The sequence below is a fragment of the Suillus paluster genome (assembly GCF_016628075.1).
Source record: "Suillus paluster strain FC165 chromosome Unknown EDB91scaffold_3, whole genome shotgun sequence".
In the NCBI taxonomy this organism is placed as follows: Eukaryota; Fungi; Basidiomycota; class Agaricomycetes; order Boletales; family Suillaceae; genus Suillus; species Suillus paluster.
In genome coordinates, this window is record NW_024537563.1 from 499,236 (window position 1) to 518,584 (window position 19,349).

The following is a 19,349-nucleotide window of genomic DNA, read 5'->3' on the forward strand; positions in this document are numbered from 1 at the left end:
CTTCGGGTCGAGAAATTGACGGTCCCAACTCCGCTCGGGTTTACAGTCCCAATGCCAGCAGCCACAAAGTTCGCGGCAACCGTTCTGGCAGCGTGCTCGCCTCGCCGGCACTTACCATATACATTCTCAGGCATTTTCTTGTGCTCATCCTAACTTCCGAGACACACATTTTATTGAGTCTAGATACTTCATGAATCATGAATACATCTTTTCGCCCATCTCAGGACTGTACATCCAGGACTGCAAATCATGTCCCTCTAGTTTTTTTTAGGCTCATTTGATCAATATAACATTCCACTCCACTCCTCGTGCCTCACAATATACTATTTTAAGTTTCGAACCACTGCATAGATTGCTGCGAACATAATACAAGTAACAAGTGAGATATGGTGAGCTCATCGTCACCGACAATGAGTGCGGCTGTGTTACATGATATGCGCTTCGTGGCGCCGAGAAGTTCAATGTTTACCTCGGAGCTCGAGATTCATTTGCGATGCTATCTAGATTTGTCTGACTGGTTTGTCCAACGAAGCGTCTTTGACAAGCCAATATACGGGGGGGCCAGGCTTAGGCAGCAAGGCACGACAGGTCTGCTAGTTAGCACATTGTTATGCATTATAATAAATGCCAATGAGCAACGTTAATGCATGACTTACCTCTTCTTATTAACAGACTTAATGCACTATACACCCAGGGACTGGTGAGAGTATGAATATAGAGTATGAATATTTTGAGGGATCATATGCACCTTGTAAAAAGGTATATCGGTGATGAAGAGGGGAATGCAAATACGCAACTCGGAAAGGAGCTGTCCGTGTCTGCTCACAGCAACCCCGGTGGTGTATCAATAAATGAGACACAAGCATTGAAGTTGAACAATGACTGTCAAAATGCCAACGTGGATCGCTGACCCAGGGCCCCTGAGCAAGCGACGTAAATTTGTGCTGAGACGTGATTTGCAATGAAGTAGGAGATACATACTAGAGACAGTTGACGCTAAATGCTGGACTTGTGATCGTGATTCGTGGCATTCTTGGCTCCACAGAACATCGTTCCGCCCACTGGCCCTTCTGCGTCAGACTCAGAGAGGCATCTTTCTGAGAGCATTGACAAGACTGTGACATGGACCTCGGTTTCTCCTAACGACGTGTAGCACAACATACCATGAAACGAAAGCACGCCAATGGACTGGCGCAATTGTTAGGACATTTAGCACCCGTAGACCAGAGGCTGTCACGGTGCCCTTGGCTATGGGATCCATGCATGTTCGTCACTGTGAATATATTTAGAGGCCAAGGAATTTTGCTGAGGTGTGCATGCGCTGAGTGGTCGTTTTGTCGTGCCTGTCTGTGTGAACATGCGCTACTAGGGACTCGGGCCGTTATGTGACAACTGGTACTACCTCATGCTCACACAAACGTTCATGGTCATTATGGTCACAACATCATGATCAATAAGCCTTGAGTCTGGAAAGCACGGTATCAAGGTGCTTACAGTGTAGAGAATTGGAAGGTGTCCTTCACTAGTCTGACGGTATGGTGCAATTATTTGAAGGGGCGCCAACGCCAACGCCCGTCAGGGGAACTGCCAAACAAGATTATCAATATCGCCAATTGATCGCCAATATATTTGTCTGCAATTCTAACGCACGTGCATGGAATTCAGGGAGTCGAGGTTTCAGTAGCTACTTCTTCAAGTCCGAATCCCCTCTGCTGACAACCATCATGGTCTGAAACTACCACTTTGTTAGAGTCCCTTTCTTGAAAGATAACTGACCGTCATGAAGGTCAGGCTGCGCATGCAACCCTTTTGCCAATCAGAGCTCTTACCGACGCTGCGATCTACAGTTCGGCAAACAAATCCAAGCAGAACAGGTCCCAGGATGGTCTGCATACTATCTGGACTACAAATTCCTTAAGAAGATCATTTCGTCGCTTGCTGCTAATCGACCCGCGTCCGAAGCTGCTGCATTAGCCCTTGGCATCCGCCCCGCCGATATCTTGAATCTTATTGCGCCGAGTAGTACCCCGGCACTCCCGGTGTCACCCCAACGAGACACCTCAAATCCCACTGAATCGATAACGCAAGATGAGCCGGAGGAACCGCCCATATTGTCTGCCCTTCAACAGGATGACGATCGTGGTTCTGACTTCCAGGCCCACAAGGCTGCCTTCTTCTTCAAGTTAGAGCGTGAACTGGAGAAGGTGTGTTTGTCACTATAGTGCTACCACCATTCGTTACATGAGGTTTAATTTCATCGGGTCATTCAAGATCAATACGTTCTACCTGCAGAAAGAAGCAGAGCTGAAGCTCCGGTTGGAGACGCTACTCTCCAAAAGGCGTGCCGCAGCAATTCGTGGACTCCCTGATACGTCTGAGGAAACCACGGTGAACCATGTCGAGTGGAGCGCTGTCGAAGAGGGCTTCCGCCTCCTTGAAAGGGATCTTGGAAAGCTCCAGGTACTTGGCCACACGATTCTTTCATGTAGCCCGAACTAACTACCTTCAGCAATTCATCGAAATGAACGCAACAGGGTTCAGGAAGATATTGAAGAAATGGGATAAGAGGTCACGGTCAACAACGAAGGAGCTCTACCTCGCGAGGCAGGTTGAAGTTCAACCGGTGTTCAATAGGCAGGCGAGTGACGTAATCGCTTGTCATGAAGTGTTCTAATGCATTTTGACAGCTTATATCAGAGCTGTCTGATACTGTAGCATCCTGCCTCCTAGATATCACGGACCTTACTGCTGGCCTGAAGCTTGAAGGTCCGGCTGCCCATGATGTCGTGAGCTTCATCGAGAAAAACATGTACGCAGGACCCTTCCGCGATTTTGAGTATGATTTGCGAAAAGCCGTGGAGAACTCGGATGAAGCATCTATCAAGGATCTTGTTCACCGCTCAGATCTTCTTGGTTTACAGAATGGAGGCAGAATCAATGTCACCCGCGTACTGTGGAGGGTTATCGTCGATGCACCACCCGAGTTAGCGGATTTGGTACTTGCCAGTATCACAGTCCCGTTCGACTTCGACTTCGTCGACGATATCAATGGGCGTACGTGCATCCACGAGGCAGCTGCCGCGGGGGCTCTTCGCCTCGTTAATATGTGCTTGGAGAAGTCATCACAACCAGAGAAGCTTGATGTTTATGGTCGGTCCGCTCTCCATTATGCGGCGATGCGTGGGTATGCGCGCGTCTGCAAGCGGCTTTTGGAAGCTTCCCTACCTCCACACGTTCTCGATGTGGACAACTGCAGTCCTCTTGTCTACGCCACCTTGCGAGGAAGCCCGGACTGTGTACAAGTGCTGCTATGCGACGAGTGCATCTCGCCGTCATTCAGTGCGCCGAACGATAATCTAGTTCCGCTGGCTTTGGCCAGTGAGCATGGACATTTGGAAATCGTGTCTCTTCTTCTGGACAAAGGGGCGTGTTGCACGCCTAATAGCAATGGCGAATACCCTGTACATCTTGCCGCGCGGGAGGGTCATGCCGAAGTTGTAGAGCTTCTCCTGAGCCATGGAGGTTGTGATACTCCAGACAAGTACCACGAATGGACTCCCCTCTTTCACGCCGCGCGCAATGGTCGTGCATCTTGCATTCGAATTCTTTTGGAGGCCGGTGTCCGAATGGACTTAACGGATGAAGTGGGACGTCAAGCGGTTCATTATGCAGCCTGGTATGGGCATCGAGAATCCGTGGAAATCCTCATCGAAGCTGCGGCCAAGGTACCACACGCCACCGAAACCCTTGGCCTTGGCCCCAAGTCTCCCCTGACTAATGCAGAAATGCAAGTTGATTCCGAGTTTGATCAAATTCCTTCTTTATCACTTCCTCCTCCGATCATGCCGCATCGCGTATATGGGCATAATTATTTGGACAGGAATTATCTTGTCGAAATTACTGTCAACAATAACCCCTTCAAAGGCCCAGGTGTAACACTCCATCCTCGTCTGACCAGCTCTATCATTGCGCCGAATTTGTCCCTTCCATCTTCAAAACCCCTGAAAATGGTAATTACCGCTGGCCCTGGTGTCAATGCTGCTCCGTACAGTATTCTATTGCCTCAAATGGAAGACTGCGATGTGTTTGTCTTCCAATCCCCGTCGTTGAAAGGATTGAGCTTGGAATTCTCAATATACCCTAATTTCGGAACCAAAACGATTGGCCGTGCGATTGCTCATCCATCCGTTTTCCAAGGCAGTGACAACGTATCAGCTGTGACGCTTCCTATCCTTGACACTCGTCTTCATAGTATCGGAGAAGTAGGCTTAACTCAGAAATTTACCTTACTAGTTCGCTCAATCGACCATTCCTTTTAGGTTACTGTCTCAATCAATGTCATAACACCATTCCAAGGTGTCACATTGGAAGTGGGTGGGGCGGTGGAAACCTACTGGAAATCAATGGCGCTACCTAGAAGCACGCCTTCCAATTCGCAGACATCCTTGCCGTGGCAGCAATCTCCTAGGTCACTGGATTCTACATATACGTCACCCTCGATACATTCCAACGCCGCCTCCCCGCTGCACACATTAACCCTGTCATCTTTAATTGGGAATCATGTACATATCATCGTGCAAGTGACGCGCGACCTGCACCCTGTGATATTCGGTGACTATCTCCTCCCGGAATCCTCTTTTGACCTTGTTGTTTCCGATGTCACTCTGGAACAATTCCAGGCTTTGGCAAGTCGTTTGGAGCGCGATGATAAATCGCTCAGAAAAGTAGTATCTGCGCAAGAATGGTCCAGATTGGCGCACTGTATGGTTACTCTAGCAGATGTCATGCAGGTTTGGCTCAATCTTGTAATGCCCGAATTGTTTGATTGAAAAAATCAATCGCAGGTTCTTCCAACGCACCTCGGTCTTACGTTAGAATTGGCTTTGCCTGTCAGGCATCGAGATCCGCGGTTCCATCAGATGCCAAGTGGACCTCAATGAAGCTGTCGATTGCGTGCTGCGCACGATCCGACAAACTTCTTCGGCTTTGGGCGGAGCGTTCGCTCGTCGCCGAATTGCGTTCACTTCATTTTCGCCACAAGTCTGTGTAGCACTGAATTGGAAACAACCAAACTGTCAGTGCTTCTTTGACTCGGATCGTGGAGCCAGATCTTATTATTACTTACTGTATGACCAGATCCGGTGTTCTTTTCGTCTCAATGCGGCCAAATTGACCAGGGGAAACGAGCATCGACGAGATGCCATGCTGATGATATAAGTTCCGGATCTCATTATTGGTCATCCAGCGTAGCTGCTGGCGTCGACTTTGCAAAGCGAAATAACCTTTTGGGTGTTTTCTTCGATCCGGAATTACTGGTGAGATACCAATTACGTAGCACCCGAACTTCTCTTACCTCGTGATTTAATTCAAGTTGCAGGTTCCGTCGCTGATCCAAGGAATCAGGGACGCTGGCCTTGTCGTTGGCTTTTGCGACAATGTGTCGGCCTCCGCTGAACCATTGGAAGGCAAAAATGTGGACGCGTACATTCGCGATGGCATCGTAGTATATATGGATCATTCAACGAACGACCAACTTTGATGCACAGCTATATCTAAGTTCTAGAGGTACATTAACAACTCCACATGTGTAAGTAAACTCATTAGTATCGTCCGAAATTGCAGTCTATGAAGTTGCTATGAAGTATGCTGGAGAAATCTACGGCTATGAGCGAAGGGAAGAACACTAAGAAAACTGCCACTGGTCTGCCACTTTAAACGGACGCTCTGTATAGAGTGGCATAAGAGCCGCCCTTTTTCAATAGGTCATCATGACTCCCGAACTCAGTTATTGTCTGCACACGATCAAGGGGCGTTAGGCTGTGAAACTTGCCACGCGGTGATCGACTTACGCCATTTTCCATCATTGCAATTTTATCCGCTCGCCGGGCGGTTGACAAACGATGAGTGATGAAAATCACTGTTTTGATTTTTTCGCCTTGCGGGGAGCGAGAGACCGTGTCGATGGTGTCAAAAATCTTATTCTGAGCACAAGCATCCAATGATGACGTCTGTCCTCGGAAATGAGTAGGGAACGGTGTGGAAGGTATGGAAGACACTCACAGGTTCATCGAACAGCAAGAGATCAACTTCCGGTCGATCTGCGCGCATGAACGCGCGAGAAATGGCTATTCTCTGCCACTGCGAATACATTCAGTTCAACAGCGCATGTATGACGAGAGGTGAACTTACCTCGCCACCAGACAAGCCATGCTGCAACCGCGAGGACATACCATGGCATGGACCTGACGCCGCTGAGTACGGCATGAACTCAAAACCCGAGGCATCTAGCTTGGTTTTCATTCCGTTGGGCAATGCACCCACAAATGCGTCTGAACCGCCGAGATGCATGGCGCGCTCAATAGCCGCGGGGGACTGCAGATTTTGAACATATCCTAATCCAACGTTTTCTCTGACGGTCGAATTGTATTTAGAGAAGCCCTGGAAGACGGTCGTGACATGTCGGTGGTAATCGGTCGGAGTCAACCGACGAATGTCCACACCGTTGACAAGGAGATCACCTTGATCGAAATCTATAATGCGCAGCAGCACCTTGGCAAGTGTGGACTTCCCTAGAAATCAGCTAATAAATGCATGAACACGAATGACGTTTCTGGCGGAGCTTGCCTGAGCCATTGTATCCGACGATTGCAAGACTTTCACCGGCTTCCAGACTAAAGGTGACGTCTTTTAGTGACGGCTCCTTGCTTCCTGGATATGTATATGATAGATGTCTGTTGCGGAAATAGAAGGTGAACACACATGGAAACAAAGACAGATTCGAAGTACCTCGCTTCGATCTTCATGCCATTGGTTAAGCTAGGATACTTCTCCGCATCCTCGCTCGGAGGCGTCAGTCGAGGCTCGATGTTCATGGCGGCGCAGAAGGCACCCATAAAAAAAATTCCTTGGAATGCCATGCGAGCTGTATTGACCAGGTTTCCAACAGTGTAGACCACTGACTGAATCGAGCTCCGGTACAGTGCCAGTGAACCCAGTGACGCAGATGAAGACTGGAACATGAGGAACAGTGGAATCTACAAAAGCCTTTACACTTATTGTCAACTTTGGAAGGAGAGGCAACTTACATTCTGGAGAGCGAACAGGAGGTCGGACACATTTATCTGCTGCAGTATTTGTGGCAATGTAGGCTGATTTAGTGGCGACAAATGTTCATCATACATCATCGACTTGCGAGCATTTGCCCAGGAGTGCAGTATCCATGGTCCGAGCCCAAAGAGCAAGACCTCCGGTCGATGAGTATCATTATAGGCTAAATTTCTGAGCTTTTCCTGGCGTTCAGCGGTGCGAGCCTCCTTGCTCGTATAAGCCAGGTCAGGATGTGAAGAAGTGAGTCCGCAACGGCTCAAGAAAAGGGGAAGTAGAGCGGAAAGAATGGATAGTAATAAAGCACCCATGTGAGTAGAGCCACCCATTAAGGTCAACAGCACCCAAAGATATGATGCAAGCTCCGATATTTGCGCTAGAATTTGAACAAAGTCGAACGGAGAGAGCAGCCCAAACCCGCCCATGCCGTTAAATGACCTGACGAAGAGATCGGACTCCTGGAGACAGTCCCTCACGACGGGATCCGCGAGTGTCGGGATATCAAGCCTCAGACGCTGTGCAATCTGTTGATATTCCACGAAAAAGCGGACCGAATCGTGGACAACGCTCTCATTTGCGGAACTATTTCATGCATGAAAAAAAACCTGCAGTCTGAATATATGAACATACGCAAAGGAGTCGACCGCTGTTTCCACCGCTCTCCGGAATATTTCCACGACTAGCAGCTTCAATAGGCGTGACCAGGTGAAGCAACCGGACGAGATTAAATTTTGCAACTTTGGGACTTGAGGTTAGAGGCGCGGAAAAAACATGAGGTTTTCACCAACCTCGTCGACAATCATTGCTTGGGAATAGCCCCTGAACGCAGGGAACAAGCCTCGAACCACATTTATGATCATCATAAGTGTAGTGCGAACTGGATGTAGACTCCAAAGGACTCTAAACAGGTCAAAAACGCAGCCACGAGTGATTGTGACAGCTAATTTAATGTTTGCCTCGTTGATCGGGCGATGTGCGCCGGGCATGAGGTATGATCCTCTGCGGCGAGGAATGACACGAGAGGCTAGCCATGCCTTCTGGATGCAGCGGCATGACGTTAAGGGTATTTGCTTCGGGTGGAGGCGTACGCGATTGGCATTGTTGAATTGTGATGATGAGCATAGGTTGCGAGGCTTTAGTTCTTGACACATTCTCAGTGAATAAGAATGGTGAACTACGAAACCATTTCGGAAAACTGCGCCCGGTTTAAGAGAGCCCCGGCTCACAGCCTTTCGGTGGTTAACGTCAAAGCTTTTTTGTCCCGCTACAAGCCGTAGGTCGTCTTACTTCGATGAGATCCGAGGTGATATTCACCAGCGGTGCAGGACAAGTTTGGCAGACCTGTCCCGAGACATGGAACTAGTGAGAAGAAAACAGAAGACACAAGGTTCATGAAACTTTAGAACGATTTAGGAATGAAAGAGGGTGGCATAAATCATTGCGTGAGCATTCAGGAGGGCGAATAAGAATTCTTACACGACAATAAGGAACATGACAGAACGCGAGTGAGTGCTGCCGCAGAATTGGCAAGGAACATGCCCCAACTACTAGTAACGGCAAGCTGGAGGGGCTTCCCCGCTTGTGAAAGCGGTTGCTTGAGCCTAGCTGCTGGCTAAACCCAGACCAAACACCTTTTCCTTTCAAGTAGCCGCTTTTGGGTGACAACAGCCTGAGGACCCCGGCTTCTTCACACCGCCCGGAGACCCGTACATACGTCATGTCCGGCAAAGTCCCAATTGCAAGGACCGACGTTCAAATGTACTTATGTGAGATCGCTGGGATGTCACTCAAAGTCTATTAATCCTGACAGTCTCGGTAAATTTTTGCCAGGTATGCACTCATATTATCCAATACCTCGAAATCACACTTTCTCATGGACGTGGCGACTTCGAGCTAAAGGCTGGACGTATGCGCCGCGCCCATGATGACGATGCTGCGACTCTCGCTCCTGCAACTATCATCGTTCACTGGGAAACTGCACACCATCACAATTCATCGCAGCTTTGCCACGTCTAAATATCACTGTAGGTTTTAATTGATGTCGACAACCCTCCTGCAACAGTTCCTGGCATCGCGAGGTGCAATATCAATGACATACTTCTCCGCGGGTGCTCGCATATGTTGTCAACTTGGTATGCAGCGCTCTCAGGGCCGCTAACTCGAGCACATGCACAAAAAGAATGGAAGCGGTCAAGGTACCCGACATGACAGCATATTATTGTCAACTAACGAGTGTTTATTTGCTTTGTTTTTCTCTCCTATATATGCCAACCGTTTTACTGGCATATCTAGACAAACCCGCGATTTGCTTCTCCGAGGCTGTGGATTGCAATTGAAGTGCGAAGACAAGTCCCCGCACTACTACCCAGGAGCTTCCCACCTGCCAGGACCCAGGTATGTCAACATAAATGTTTCACGGACTTTACATACAGAACGAAGGCTAAGTTACATTTGAAAAGTTCACGGCGGCCCGTTGGCCTCCGTTGGCTCGCTGGAGTGCCAGATTGGGTTCTATTTTCTCTGGACGCGTATTTTGTATATTAATGTCGAAAAGCGTTTGTTGGGACACGGACTGATACGGAGGGAGTGATCTACTGACCACCAGGGCCATCATGTGACTTGCCCCATCGCATCACCTCGAACTTGAATTTGTGCCACTCCCGATGGCACATTGAAATATTTGTCGCGCGGATCCTGGCGTTGATGTACCAATGTTGAACCAATGATTGAGGGCCTGACACAAGTGCGCTCTATGACCCGACAAAGTGCTGCACCTCGGAAGCAAATCTGTTTAAAGGGAGCAGCCGGGGTCCTGTGTGTGACAAGGAAGTTAGCCGGCGCAAAATTCACTGGCAGCCAGCTTTGTGAGACAGCGGCCAAGCCCCAGCCTAACGTCTCGCTACACGATAAGGATTCAAAGATCCGCTTGTATTTCTCTCATTTATTCTTTGCTCGAGCAGGCCTCTGAACATCCCTTTCGGTTAAAATGACATCTAACGTCGAGCTATTGTCAAATAGTTTACGACAACTAGAGCTCCAACAGTCTGATACACACCTTAGGTCAAATGACCAAGACGGGGACCCACGACCTGATAATGACTCCACTCCAGACAACGACTCTCTTTTGGCATCACCATCAGCTAATGCCTCACGTCCCAGTTGGCCTCAAGCCCGAGAGGGTTACGGCTTTCGATCTGCTTCGGGTATGTCGACACCCCTCACCATGGCCTCTCATCCTGTCGAAAGAGGCAGCCCACTTCCCGACCCTAATGGTCTTGGATGGCCTGGTATGCCTTCACGCAGACTCCAATGGTATCTGAATAGTCCTCATTGTTCTACTAGCAAAATCCACTGTGTCTCGGCTGCATGAAACCACAGCAGAGCGTAGCGCGCGTGAGAAGATGATGGTCTCTGCGGTGCGGACTATTCTTGAGTGTATCGGAGAAGACCCCAACCGGGAAGGCTTGCTGAAAACGCCGGAGAGGTACGCTCAAGCCATTATGTGGATGACTCGAGGATACGAAGAGCGATTGGCAGGTGAAGCACAGCTTATCATTGATGTCATCTCGTTATTTGCATCATCTCATTTCCGCTTTTCTAGATGTAATCAACGATGCCGTATTCGCAGAGGATCACGATGAGATGGTTCTAGTCCGTGAAATCGATATTTCTAGCCTTTGCGAACATCACCTGGTTCCTTTCACTGGAAAAGTATGTGGCCTCCGGGATCACGCGTGCCGCTCATATTTATGCTCTCATTTATTCATAGGTCGCTATCGCGTACATCCCAAATCAGCTAGTCCTTGGTCTTTCCAAGCTTGCGCGGATTGCCGAAACTTTCAGCCGTCGTCTGCAGGTTCAAGAGCGGTTGACTAAACAGATTGCTATCGCCGTTCAGGAGGCAATTAAGCCCCGTGGAGTTGCAGTTGTTATGGAAGCAACGTGAGTGTTTACGACGCCCGACGTTCCTACACTCACTATTTCGGTTCTGCCTAGCCATATGTGCATGACCATGCGTGGTGTCCAGAAACCAGGTTCCATCACTGTCACTTCCTGCATGCTAGGCTGTTTCCGAACTCAACAGAAGACTCGAGAGGAATTCCTTACCTTGATCAAAAGATAGCGACAGTTATCCGCCACCTACCACGATTCAACTCGTAATATCGATTCAACTCGGAGTCACTCATTCACCTCAGTTACATATCCATTTAATAATTCATATGACTTGCGTAGAGTGGAGCCTCATCAGTCCGATTCATTGATGTACTATGTAATGTAACGATATATACTGTAGGATTCAAACAGCAGTGCGAGCTGGAGTGAAGTCACCTTGCGCTAGCGTGTTGAACGTGACTTATCCCCAGCCTGTGGATCTATAGGCAAGGTCCTTTTGGCTAAACCATGAGTCTGAAGGGCATGGGGATTGTACCGATTGCGATTGATTCGTGGTCGCTTCGGAGGCTGTAACGAGTGTTCTGCAGTGGAGACGGCAGCCTCGCCGACGTCTTTATCGCGATCTTTATTAGAAGTTAGCTATGATTACATTTAATCCAGGATGATCACATACCTGCTAGAGTTCGTTTTCGATTATCGCGGTCATCATCCTTATGTGGAACGTCAGAGCGGTATGGTGCCTGAGGAGCTGCCCGAGCAGGCTCTTTGTCGCCAATGCGCGAACGTAAACTTGGAGCAACATCTTGATTCAGGCCGCCGCTGGCGGAGGCCGGGAACGTGTGTGAGCCGTGGTCACGCTGACTCTTCCAGTCCCCACCACTTCGGCTAACAGGAAGATCCGGTTTAGCCCTAGACGCATCCCCAGATGCCATCGCCCGTGGTGCAGAAGGTGTACTAGGAGGTAAATTCTTAGGACCCTCTGGTAATCGTTTCTCGCCAGGCTAAGGTAGGATTGTGAGTGAGCAACATGATGATGGAAAGTACGAAAGGGACGTACTCGGTCAGATAGAGGGTGACGTGGTTCAGCTTCAGGTGCTTCTCGCTCGGTCCGACGCCGATCAGACTCTCGAGGTCGATCATGACTCTCCTTCTCTGACCTGCGGCTGCGATCTTCGCGGTGTCCCTCCTTACGAGAGCTTCTCTTGGAGTTGCGGTCAGCCTATGGGATGGTAAGCACTTGCATAACAAGGAATGATTTGAGATGCACCTCGTCATCAGTAGGACGCCTCCTCTTGCCCAGCCCATCATCGCCCACTTGTGCTCGGCTACTGTGCCGTGTGGGATCAGGACGAGTGGGCAAGTTACGAGTGTCTAGGGCAGCAGAAGCTGCCGTGGAGGTAGGACCACGATTGGAAGTCTCGCGATCTTTCCTTGAGTCTCTGTCACGATCTTTCTCATCTCGGCGGTGACGATCACGATCACGGTCACGATCTCTATCACGCTCTCTGTCCCGCTCACGACGATCGCGGTCCTTGTCCTTGTCCTTGTCTTTGTCTTTGTCCTTGTCTCTCTCCCTCTCCCTGTCTCTCTCCCTGTCCCGATCCCGCTCCTTCTCTCTGTCTCTGTCGCGGTCCCTTTCACCATGTCTGTCCCGGCGAGAGTCCCTCTCCCGTTCACACTCTCGGTCTCGATCACTTTCCCGAGTGGATGTTCGCTCTCGGGGGCCTCTATCACTTCGGGGGTGCGTGACAGCGTCTTTACGCCCTGTAGGCGCACGAGGCTCCACCCGAGCCTCACGGTCAGATGGCCTATCATCAGGTCGATCACCATCACCGCTTCCACGGTCGGAACGTCGGCCGCTAGCACGACTCTCCATGCTGTGTGTTCGTGTACCAGGGCGAGGTGGAGGGGAAGGAGTACGGCGACGAGGAACAGGGGATGGGGCACCAGAGCCAGGTTGAGATCGCTTATCATCGGCCCGATCTGGTGGGCGATTGGCAATACTCTGTTTGGCAGTCTCGCGCAGTTCCTGCGCCGAAAGAGTCTGGCTTGGAGCAGATGGCGGTGGCATAGCCTCGCTTGGAGATGTTTGTGTCAGCTTCTCATCAGCTCTAGGGCGCGGTGAATGTGGAGATTCCCATGCATTCGCGGTAGAATTCGATGATGGTGGCCGTTGAAGTCTAGGTGAATCTTTGGCAGGAGCAGATGGAAGAGCATTTTGAGAGGGACCCTGAGGAAGACGAGGGGTAGGGCGAAGAGTTTGTTCGGGGGTTGGAGCTTGAGTCGATCTCTGTTCCTTCGGAGGCGCGTCAATGTCCATTGTATCGAACTTTGCGACACCCTTGGCGTCACCATCAGGAGCTGGCGATTCACTACCCTTGTCGGGCCGTACTCGTTTCACTTTCTCTGGCCGTGGGATGCTACACATGTGATGAGTAACCAGTATGATAGAATAAATATCAGTACATGCCTGTCAATGGCCAACCTAGTGGATGTTGCTGGCGTGCTGGGTCTATCGACGACAAGCTGGGAAGCTCCGTTCACACGAAGTGAGGTGGGGGGAACTGGAGTGCTAATTCGATCTGCCGTAGGTGTGGCAGTACCGTTAGGAGGTACCGGAGTGCGAGCTTGCTTCTCGGGAAGGATAGCCGTTGAAGTTGCTAGTTTCGGCGACATAGGATCCCCATTAGACTATGTCCAAAAGAGGGTTAAAGGAGGTTCTTATGTGCGATAGGTGAATAGTACCTTGGCAACAAGTGACTTCGGCACTGCCCAGAACGACTCTCGCTTTTTCAGACTCGCGGAGTAACTGTTATCTATGAGCTTTGTTCCAGACAGCTAAAACAACAGACTTACGCTCGGCCTAGAATCTTGAGGTCACCGCGCTCTTCCTTTTCCAAAAACTTCTCCATTACGGTATCGATAGCAGGTCCAGCATCACCCACTGCGGCGAGAGGGAAAACGGGAAGAATCTCTTTCAATACAATAATAGCGTTGTAGACGTGCATGAATTCTGTTGTCTCAATGCAGCTCAAAAGACTCTATAACGAGGATTAAATGTCAGCTTGATCACCAGAAGACTGCCAGAAACATACCCGTCCCAGCTTTCGATGCCATTTGCGGAGAATCTGCTTGAACCCCGTCCATGACAGAAGGTCGTCCGGAGCGATACTGGCATGATCTTTACTCGACCATCTATGCTGGAAACCCGGAAGCAGGACAGTCTTTCCTCCAACCTTTGTGCGATTTTCCATCAAAAAGAGCTGCTCATCTTGAGCCCACTTCCAGAGATCTGTCAGTATCCCCAGTAAAAAGCGACCTGATAACTACTGTTAGAAATTGTCACGAGTAAGAGGTAAGAGATGTAGATGGGTTACCATAGTTCTTGGCTTCATATTCGCTGCAGGAAAAGACAACCGCCTTCACGTGGTCCCCGAGCAACTAATAACACCCATAGGTATACGATGGATTACAGAGCGAAAGGGACGCACCTTGTCATAAACTACGAGAGTAGGAAACCCTGGAGTCCCTTGCGTGTGCATCACTTTAATGAATTGTGCGCAAAAGTCTGCATCCATGGGCGACAAGAGGCATCGTGGTTGAATGCAATGCTCGATGATTGCAGAAGCAAGGACCGATGAACGATACTCGGCTAGAATGTATGTCAGGAATTGAAACTAGATGTGACTGCAGGAGTCTTACTGTGAGCGAACCAGTGATGCTTCTCTCGGGCTAGTCGTTTCATCGTAAACACTCTCGATGCAGTTTGTTCTTTGAACTCCTGAGCAAGAGTATTCACAAAAGTATTGTATCTGTCCCGTTTAGCCCGATGGGAGCCAGCTGTGAGCCTTTTCGTTCTATCAGCAGAACGGTCAGCCGCTATATATTTGGTGTCTTCTTGACGGCTCAGTGTCCGCAAAGCAGCACACTCCTCATCATACCGGGCTGCTGGTGGCGCGAGATCATACATGGAAAGTTGCCAGAAAGTCAGGTAAAAACCGGGCCTGCAAAGTCTGAATATCGCAGGTACTTCATCAAAAGTATCAACTTACCCAATCACATCAAGAACATTATTCTTGGCTATCTTCTTAACATCGTCGAACAGAGCTTCTAAATCCGGTATCCATGGGCTCTGCAGAGAGAAGCTTGAAAATGTTCCTCTTCTGCTTTCAAGTGCGACTTACCTCAGTCGCAGCTGGGGTTGCCGCTGTGGTCACTTCGACATCCATAGTTGCATCTTCTGGTATACCGTCGGCTGACGACTTCTGATCACCCGTGTCTCGTGGAGTGTTGGCTCCATTTACTCCAGTCGGCGAATCCACCCTAGGGGTCGCGGCGGAAGGCTCGCGCTTTGCCGCAGAGAGACGTGCTTTCAACCGCTTTTCAGCTTCCTCATTGGCAAGTCGTTCCTTTTCCTGGGCAGCGCTCTGCAACAATGCTCAGTCATGCATGGCGATAACGATCCTATATCCTTACCAGTATCGTAGCATTCAGCATAGGACGTATAATTTGCATGCAAATGGGAGGAGCTATCCCATACAATTCCCCTAGATCTGCAAGACTAGGCAGGATCTTCGTCGCATAGTCCTTGGGCGAGATTACAGCTGGCGAGGTAAGGAGATCCAGATATTGCAGCAGGACGCCATGAGTCTAAAGCGATGTTAAGAGCAAGTATAGCTGATGATATGAGGCAACTTACGGTATCGAACAAACTGGCGAGGGATTTCAAGTGAGCATCAGGGGCTTTGAAAACGCAGGACTGTCTCTGCTGTGCGACCTGAATGAGGAGAGGTAATGCTAAATTGGTCTCCAACATGGTCTTCCCGAGCCGTTGTGGTCCTTTGAGAACAGCATCACCTGGGTCGAGGCGAGCGCCACGAGTCGTTGAGGCGACGGCTTCAATTCTGAGAGCAGGTCCTCCAGCCATCGCGGTTATCTGTGAGTCCGAAAGGCTCGGAAGAGGCTCAATGCCTGCCATCTTCCAGATCAACTCCCGAAGTACAACGATCTCTGTTGTTTGGCCATTATACAGCTGGTGAACCACGTATTTCAGCAAGGGCGACAGGTCAGCGCTGTACCGCCGGAAAAGCATGCCGGTGAAGGATGCCAAACCTAAGATAGGTATTAAAGACAGTAAGAACAAAGGAACAAAACGAAACGAACTTTGCAGCCAGTCGGAAGTGTTGACTCCATCATCCTTGACGCGGTTCTTATGTGGATTTGATAGAGCATCAAGGATGACATACACGAGTACATCGAATCCCATATTGGTGACATATCGCAATGCTTGTATGACGACGCCGGCAAGGTTGTCATATGCCATGATTTGGTTGACGGCGTTCGTGAAGAAGATACAAGGATTTGAATGAGCCAGTTTCGCGACTGTTCCAGATAGCGTCTCGATTGTATTATGCGACAGACGTCGCAAAATGCCTTTGCTTTCACGGTCGGCTTGCACTTGGCGAATGCGAAGTTCGGGGTGGGATACGTAACTGGATTTCCACTCTCCGTATAATCTCCATCTTGCAGTGGTCTCGTATTGTCGAATGATGTTCCAAATGTCAACAGTGCAAACTGCGTTGCCTCGAATGAGAGGAAGTGCAGGCAGGAAATATAACCGAAGAAGCTTGAACCAGAACTGTCGGACGGGATGATTCGTGTCAGGTTCACTTGATGGTTTTCTGGAAACGGGATCCAAGGGAAGCTATGATGGATTGAGTCAACCACCAGTTAAATGAGTAAATGAACAACTCACAGTTGATACCAGCTGTGAGCGCCCGAGCCTCGTAATCTTTGTGACGAACAAAGGATCACGCGAAATGTGCAGTCCAATGAAACTCATGAAGGGCTCGATGACGGTCACCATGTCCTCGAAGGAAGTGCAAAGGGGGACGCGCTGGGTCCAATCGGGAAAGAAAAAGACGAAATCGACTGATGCAGTACTGGGAGGAGTGGGGGCTATTAATGACAACTGATATTTACGAATTGGAACCGCCAGCGTTCCAGTAGCGCTGAAACGTGCACGGGGTTGCGTGAAACTTGGATTGCGTTCTTTGAGGACAAATGTCGCATCATACAGAGGAGCAATGGAATGCTTCAGAACCCTCAGTATCAGATCTGCCAACTCGGGGTGAGCGTCAACAAGCCAAGGAATCCTCGTCAGAACCGCGATCGCCGGGCGTAGAGCTCCCACCGAAAGAAGGCCGTTGACGAGCCCAGCGATTTGGTTAGGAGCTCTGAACTCGGCACTCTTCTTCACTTCCACAGGTTCTACACGAGGCTGTGAAGTTGAGCTAGAAGATTCCAAAGGAGCTGCCATGGCGAGCTGACTGATTTTGGCATCAGAAATGCGCTGCCGGACCTTGTCAAGATAATCCTTGTGGTATGTTTCGATGTCCGCATCCCTTGGAGTAAGCTGCTGCGTGGTCAGTAGGTCGACAACCATTCGACAGAAGTATGTCCTCACGTGGGGATAAAGATCTTCTGCGGTGATGAAACCCTCCCTGATCAAGATAGCAGCAGTTAGATAGAGGTTCTTCGGGGAAGGTTCATGAGCTTCTGGAGACTATAGGACGAGTAAATTGCAAGCACCAATTCATCTCAAAAAAGACTGACCTGATAATGGGAGAATTTGAAACCAAGCACCTGTGCTAGCACTCGAGACTCGCTGCCGCCATCATTGTCCACGGGTGTCGACTGATCGTTAACATTTGCCTCGGTGGCTTTCAACACTTCATCCAGGCTCCTATCCCTTAACTGTTCAGCAACAGAATCGACAGCCATACGGCTAGCTGTGGACATTGCGGGACGTCTATACAGTCCGGTCCATGGAGAAAACGAAAGCAATGCCAAGAAAAATGTGTAATGGGTTGCCACGTTGACCGACAATACATCCAAGATGATGTCCAAAGCGCGATTCGGGTCGAGGTCGAAATAACCAATGAGGCTGATCACTTTTTCCCAAACTTGGCGCGCACGGTCTTCGATAGAAGCGTAGCTTTCCACCGGTCTAGCATCAGCATGTGAGTGCGCAGGACCCAAGGAACTCGTGAGCTCCACCGAAAGCTTGCTGTAGCCTTCGGACTGTTCGCGTAAAAGGTTGAACTTGTTTTGCTTATAGCTAAGGGTGTGATAATCAGACAAAATTAATGATCCGACGTGTACATTTGACTCACAAGAGCCCAGTGCGAGTTCGTATTTCTTTCTTGTCAAATGACATTCTATCTGAAACTAGACCGGCACTGGCAAGAAGAGACAGGTCAAGGCGCTCTCGACATACAGCGAGATCGACGACGCCAGTGAACTATTTGGAGAAAGTCAGAATGCTGTGGAACTAGCTTGTGTATTCCTAGTACTCACCAGAAGTCTTTTGACGAGCTCGCTTAGGGTATCTTTGTCTTGTTCAACAAACTGCCTCAGTCGAGCTGCCTTTCCTGCACCATCTGTAATGTCTTTCTTTGGGGTGTCCTTTGCTTGTTGACCTCCAGAAGCCTGTTCCGAACCAACCAAAGCAGACTTCGCGTCTGCCAAAAACTCGTCCAGCTGAGCATCTGTAGACCATAAGACATCCACAAGAATCTCTCCAAATATGACATTCTGCACGGGTGGACCCGCGCGTACAGAGGAGGAAGACGGGAGTGCAAGAAGGACAGACTGGATGAAAGTTATGAAAGCCTGCGCGTTTAAGGAATTCTTAGGCTGCCAAGTTGTGAGAACAGACAAAAGAAGGGCATGATAAACGGTAGTGAGCGCCTCTGCGCAAATAGGGTCGGAAGGATTCGAGTGAGGTGAAATGAGGAAATTTCGACTTGTAAAATGAGGGTGTCAGGTTGAGCGCTACAAAACTAAGCAAACAGCTGCGCACCATTCAGACTCTCCCCCTTTGCTCCAATTAGTGATCCAACTCTCGACCTTCGCAACAACTTCCATGTCCCAGCGTATTGAACTGGGGGATGGGAAGGAACAACACGGTACAAGACCACCAGGACAGTTCTTACACAAGAGCCATAACAGTATTGTTGACGGTTGTTGTGATCTATTGATCAATACCTTGGGAATCAAACAATGACTCCAGTCTTGATTTCTTTTCGTTAGGATTTTATGTATGGCGGGCACCAACGCAGGAGCTTCCCTTGACAGATGCCATCATCCAAGAGTGTAGTTGTGTGGATCGTCAAATCATGGACACCATCGTCGATTACCGCCTTCCTTCCTTATTTTCCCTATATCGTCACCGGTCGAATGAAGTTACATCGTCTATTGCAAGAGGATGGCTCGGGTTGCTATGAACCCAACTTTTACTAATGTGCAGGAAATTTTCTCCCAGCGTCGGCGACTCGGCGGCCCCCAGG

The 19,349-nt window shown here is 49.5% G+C and overlaps 4 protein-coding genes across 4 annotated transcripts; 2 read left to right on the top strand and 2 right to left on the bottom strand.

Moving 5' to 3' along the window:
* The first annotated feature begins 1,652 nt into the window (after positions 1-1,652).
* EDB91DRAFT_412534 (uncharacterized protein) lies at positions 1,653-5,120 on the top strand. Its single transcript, XM_041327182.1, has 7 exons — positions 1,653-1,786; positions 1,848-2,204; positions 2,272-2,460; positions 2,510-2,638; positions 2,688-4,262; positions 4,320-4,790; positions 4,845-5,120. The coding sequence occupies exons 1-7, from the start codon at positions 1,781-1,783 to the stop codon at positions 4,938-4,940; spliced, it is 2,823 nt and encodes a 940-aa protein (XP_041183027.1). The 5' UTR covers positions 1,653-1,780; the 3' UTR covers positions 4,941-5,120.
* A 494-nt stretch (positions 5,121-5,614) lies between these two features.
* EDB91DRAFT_412530 (P-loop containing nucleoside triphosphate hydrolase protein) lies at positions 5,615-8,742 on the bottom strand. The gene is made up of 9 exons (XM_041327181.1): positions 7,893-8,742; positions 7,735-7,841; positions 7,086-7,686; positions 6,787-7,034; positions 6,625-6,731; positions 6,190-6,569; positions 6,061-6,138; positions 5,850-6,008; positions 5,615-5,792 (listed from the first exon to the last, which is right to left on the bottom strand). Exons 1-9 carry the CDS (start codon positions 8,253-8,255, stop codon positions 5,712-5,714), a joined length of 2,124 nt encoding a protein of 707 aa, XP_041183028.1. The 5' UTR covers positions 8,256-8,742; the 3' UTR covers positions 5,615-5,711.
* A 1,108-nt stretch (positions 8,743-9,850) lies between these two features.
* Positions 9,851-11,325, top strand: EDB91DRAFT_1099389 (uncharacterized protein). Its single transcript, XM_041317129.1, has 5 exons — positions 9,851-10,391; positions 10,447-10,641; positions 10,706-10,815; positions 10,874-11,046; positions 11,101-11,325. The coding sequence occupies exons 1-5, from the start codon at positions 10,091-10,093 to the stop codon at positions 11,225-11,227; spliced, it is 906 nt and encodes a 301-aa protein (XP_041183029.1). The 5' UTR covers positions 9,851-10,090; the 3' UTR covers positions 11,228-11,325.
* EDB91DRAFT_1099392 (transcription factor/nuclear export subunit protein 2-domain-containing protein) lies at positions 11,326-18,968 on the bottom strand. Its single transcript, XM_041317130.1, has 22 exons — positions 18,863-18,968; positions 18,358-18,805; positions 18,174-18,301; positions 17,614-18,118; positions 17,465-17,563; positions 16,754-17,413; positions 16,162-16,702; positions 15,698-16,110; positions 15,475-15,648; positions 15,183-15,425; positions 15,051-15,130; positions 14,701-15,002; positions 14,490-14,650; positions 14,376-14,439; positions 14,094-14,317; positions 13,855-14,039; positions 13,744-13,807; positions 13,469-13,689; positions 12,266-13,418; positions 12,056-12,217; positions 11,672-11,999; positions 11,326-11,621 (listed from the first exon to the last, which is right to left on the bottom strand). Exons 1-22 carry the CDS (start codon positions 18,925-18,927, stop codon positions 11,440-11,442), a joined length of 6,402 nt encoding a protein of 2,133 aa, XP_041183030.1. The 5' UTR covers positions 18,928-18,968; the 3' UTR covers positions 11,326-11,439.
* Positions 18,969-19,349: the final 381 nt, after the last annotated feature.

Bases quoted from the DNA above. Each gene is read 5' to 3' on its own strand.
- EDB91DRAFT_412530 (XM_041327181.1), bottom strand. From the start codon at position 8,255: ATGTGTCAAGAACTAAAGCCTCGCAACCTATGCTCATCATCACAATTC. The intron at 7,035-7,085 runs GTAAGTTGCCTC...AGGCTTTTGTAG, and splicing joins TCCTGTTCGCTCTCCAGAAT to ATTCCACTGTTCCTCATGTT. The intron at 6,139-6,189 runs GTAAGTTCACCT...ATGTATTCGCAG, and splicing joins ATGGCTTGTCTGGTGGCGAG to TGGCAGAGAATAGCCATTTC.
- EDB91DRAFT_1099392 (XM_041317130.1), bottom strand. From the start codon at position 18,927: ATGGAAGTTGTTGCGAAGGTCGAGAGTTGGATCACTAATTGGAGCAAA. The intron at 17,564-17,613 runs GTCAGTCTTTTT...CTCGTCCTATAG, and splicing joins TCAAATTCTCCCATTATCAG to TCTCCAGAAGCTCATGAACC. The intron at 17,414-17,464 runs GTGAGGACATAC...ACCACGCAGCAG, and splicing joins CAGAAGATCTTTATCCCCAC to CTTACTCCAAGGGATGCGGA.
- EDB91DRAFT_1099389 (XM_041317129.1), top strand. From the start codon at position 10,091: ATGACATCTAACGTCGAGCTATTGTCAAATAGTTTACGACAACTAGAG. The intron at 10,392-10,446 runs GTATGCCTTCAC...TTGTTCTACTAG, and splicing joins TAATGGTCTTGGATGGCCTG to CAAAATCCACTGTGTCTCGG. The intron at 10,816-10,873 runs GTATGTGGCCTC...ATTTATTCATAG, and splicing joins TGGTTCCTTTCACTGGAAAA to GTCGCTATCGCGTACATCCC.
- EDB91DRAFT_412534 (XM_041327182.1), top strand. The intron at 2,461-2,509 runs GTACTTGGCCAC...AACTACCTTCAG, and splicing joins GGGATCTTGGAAAGCTCCAG to CAATTCATCGAAATGAACGC. The intron at 2,639-2,687 runs GCGAGTGACGTA...GCATTTTGACAG, and splicing joins AACCGGTGTTCAATAGGCAG to CTTATATCAGAGCTGTCTGA.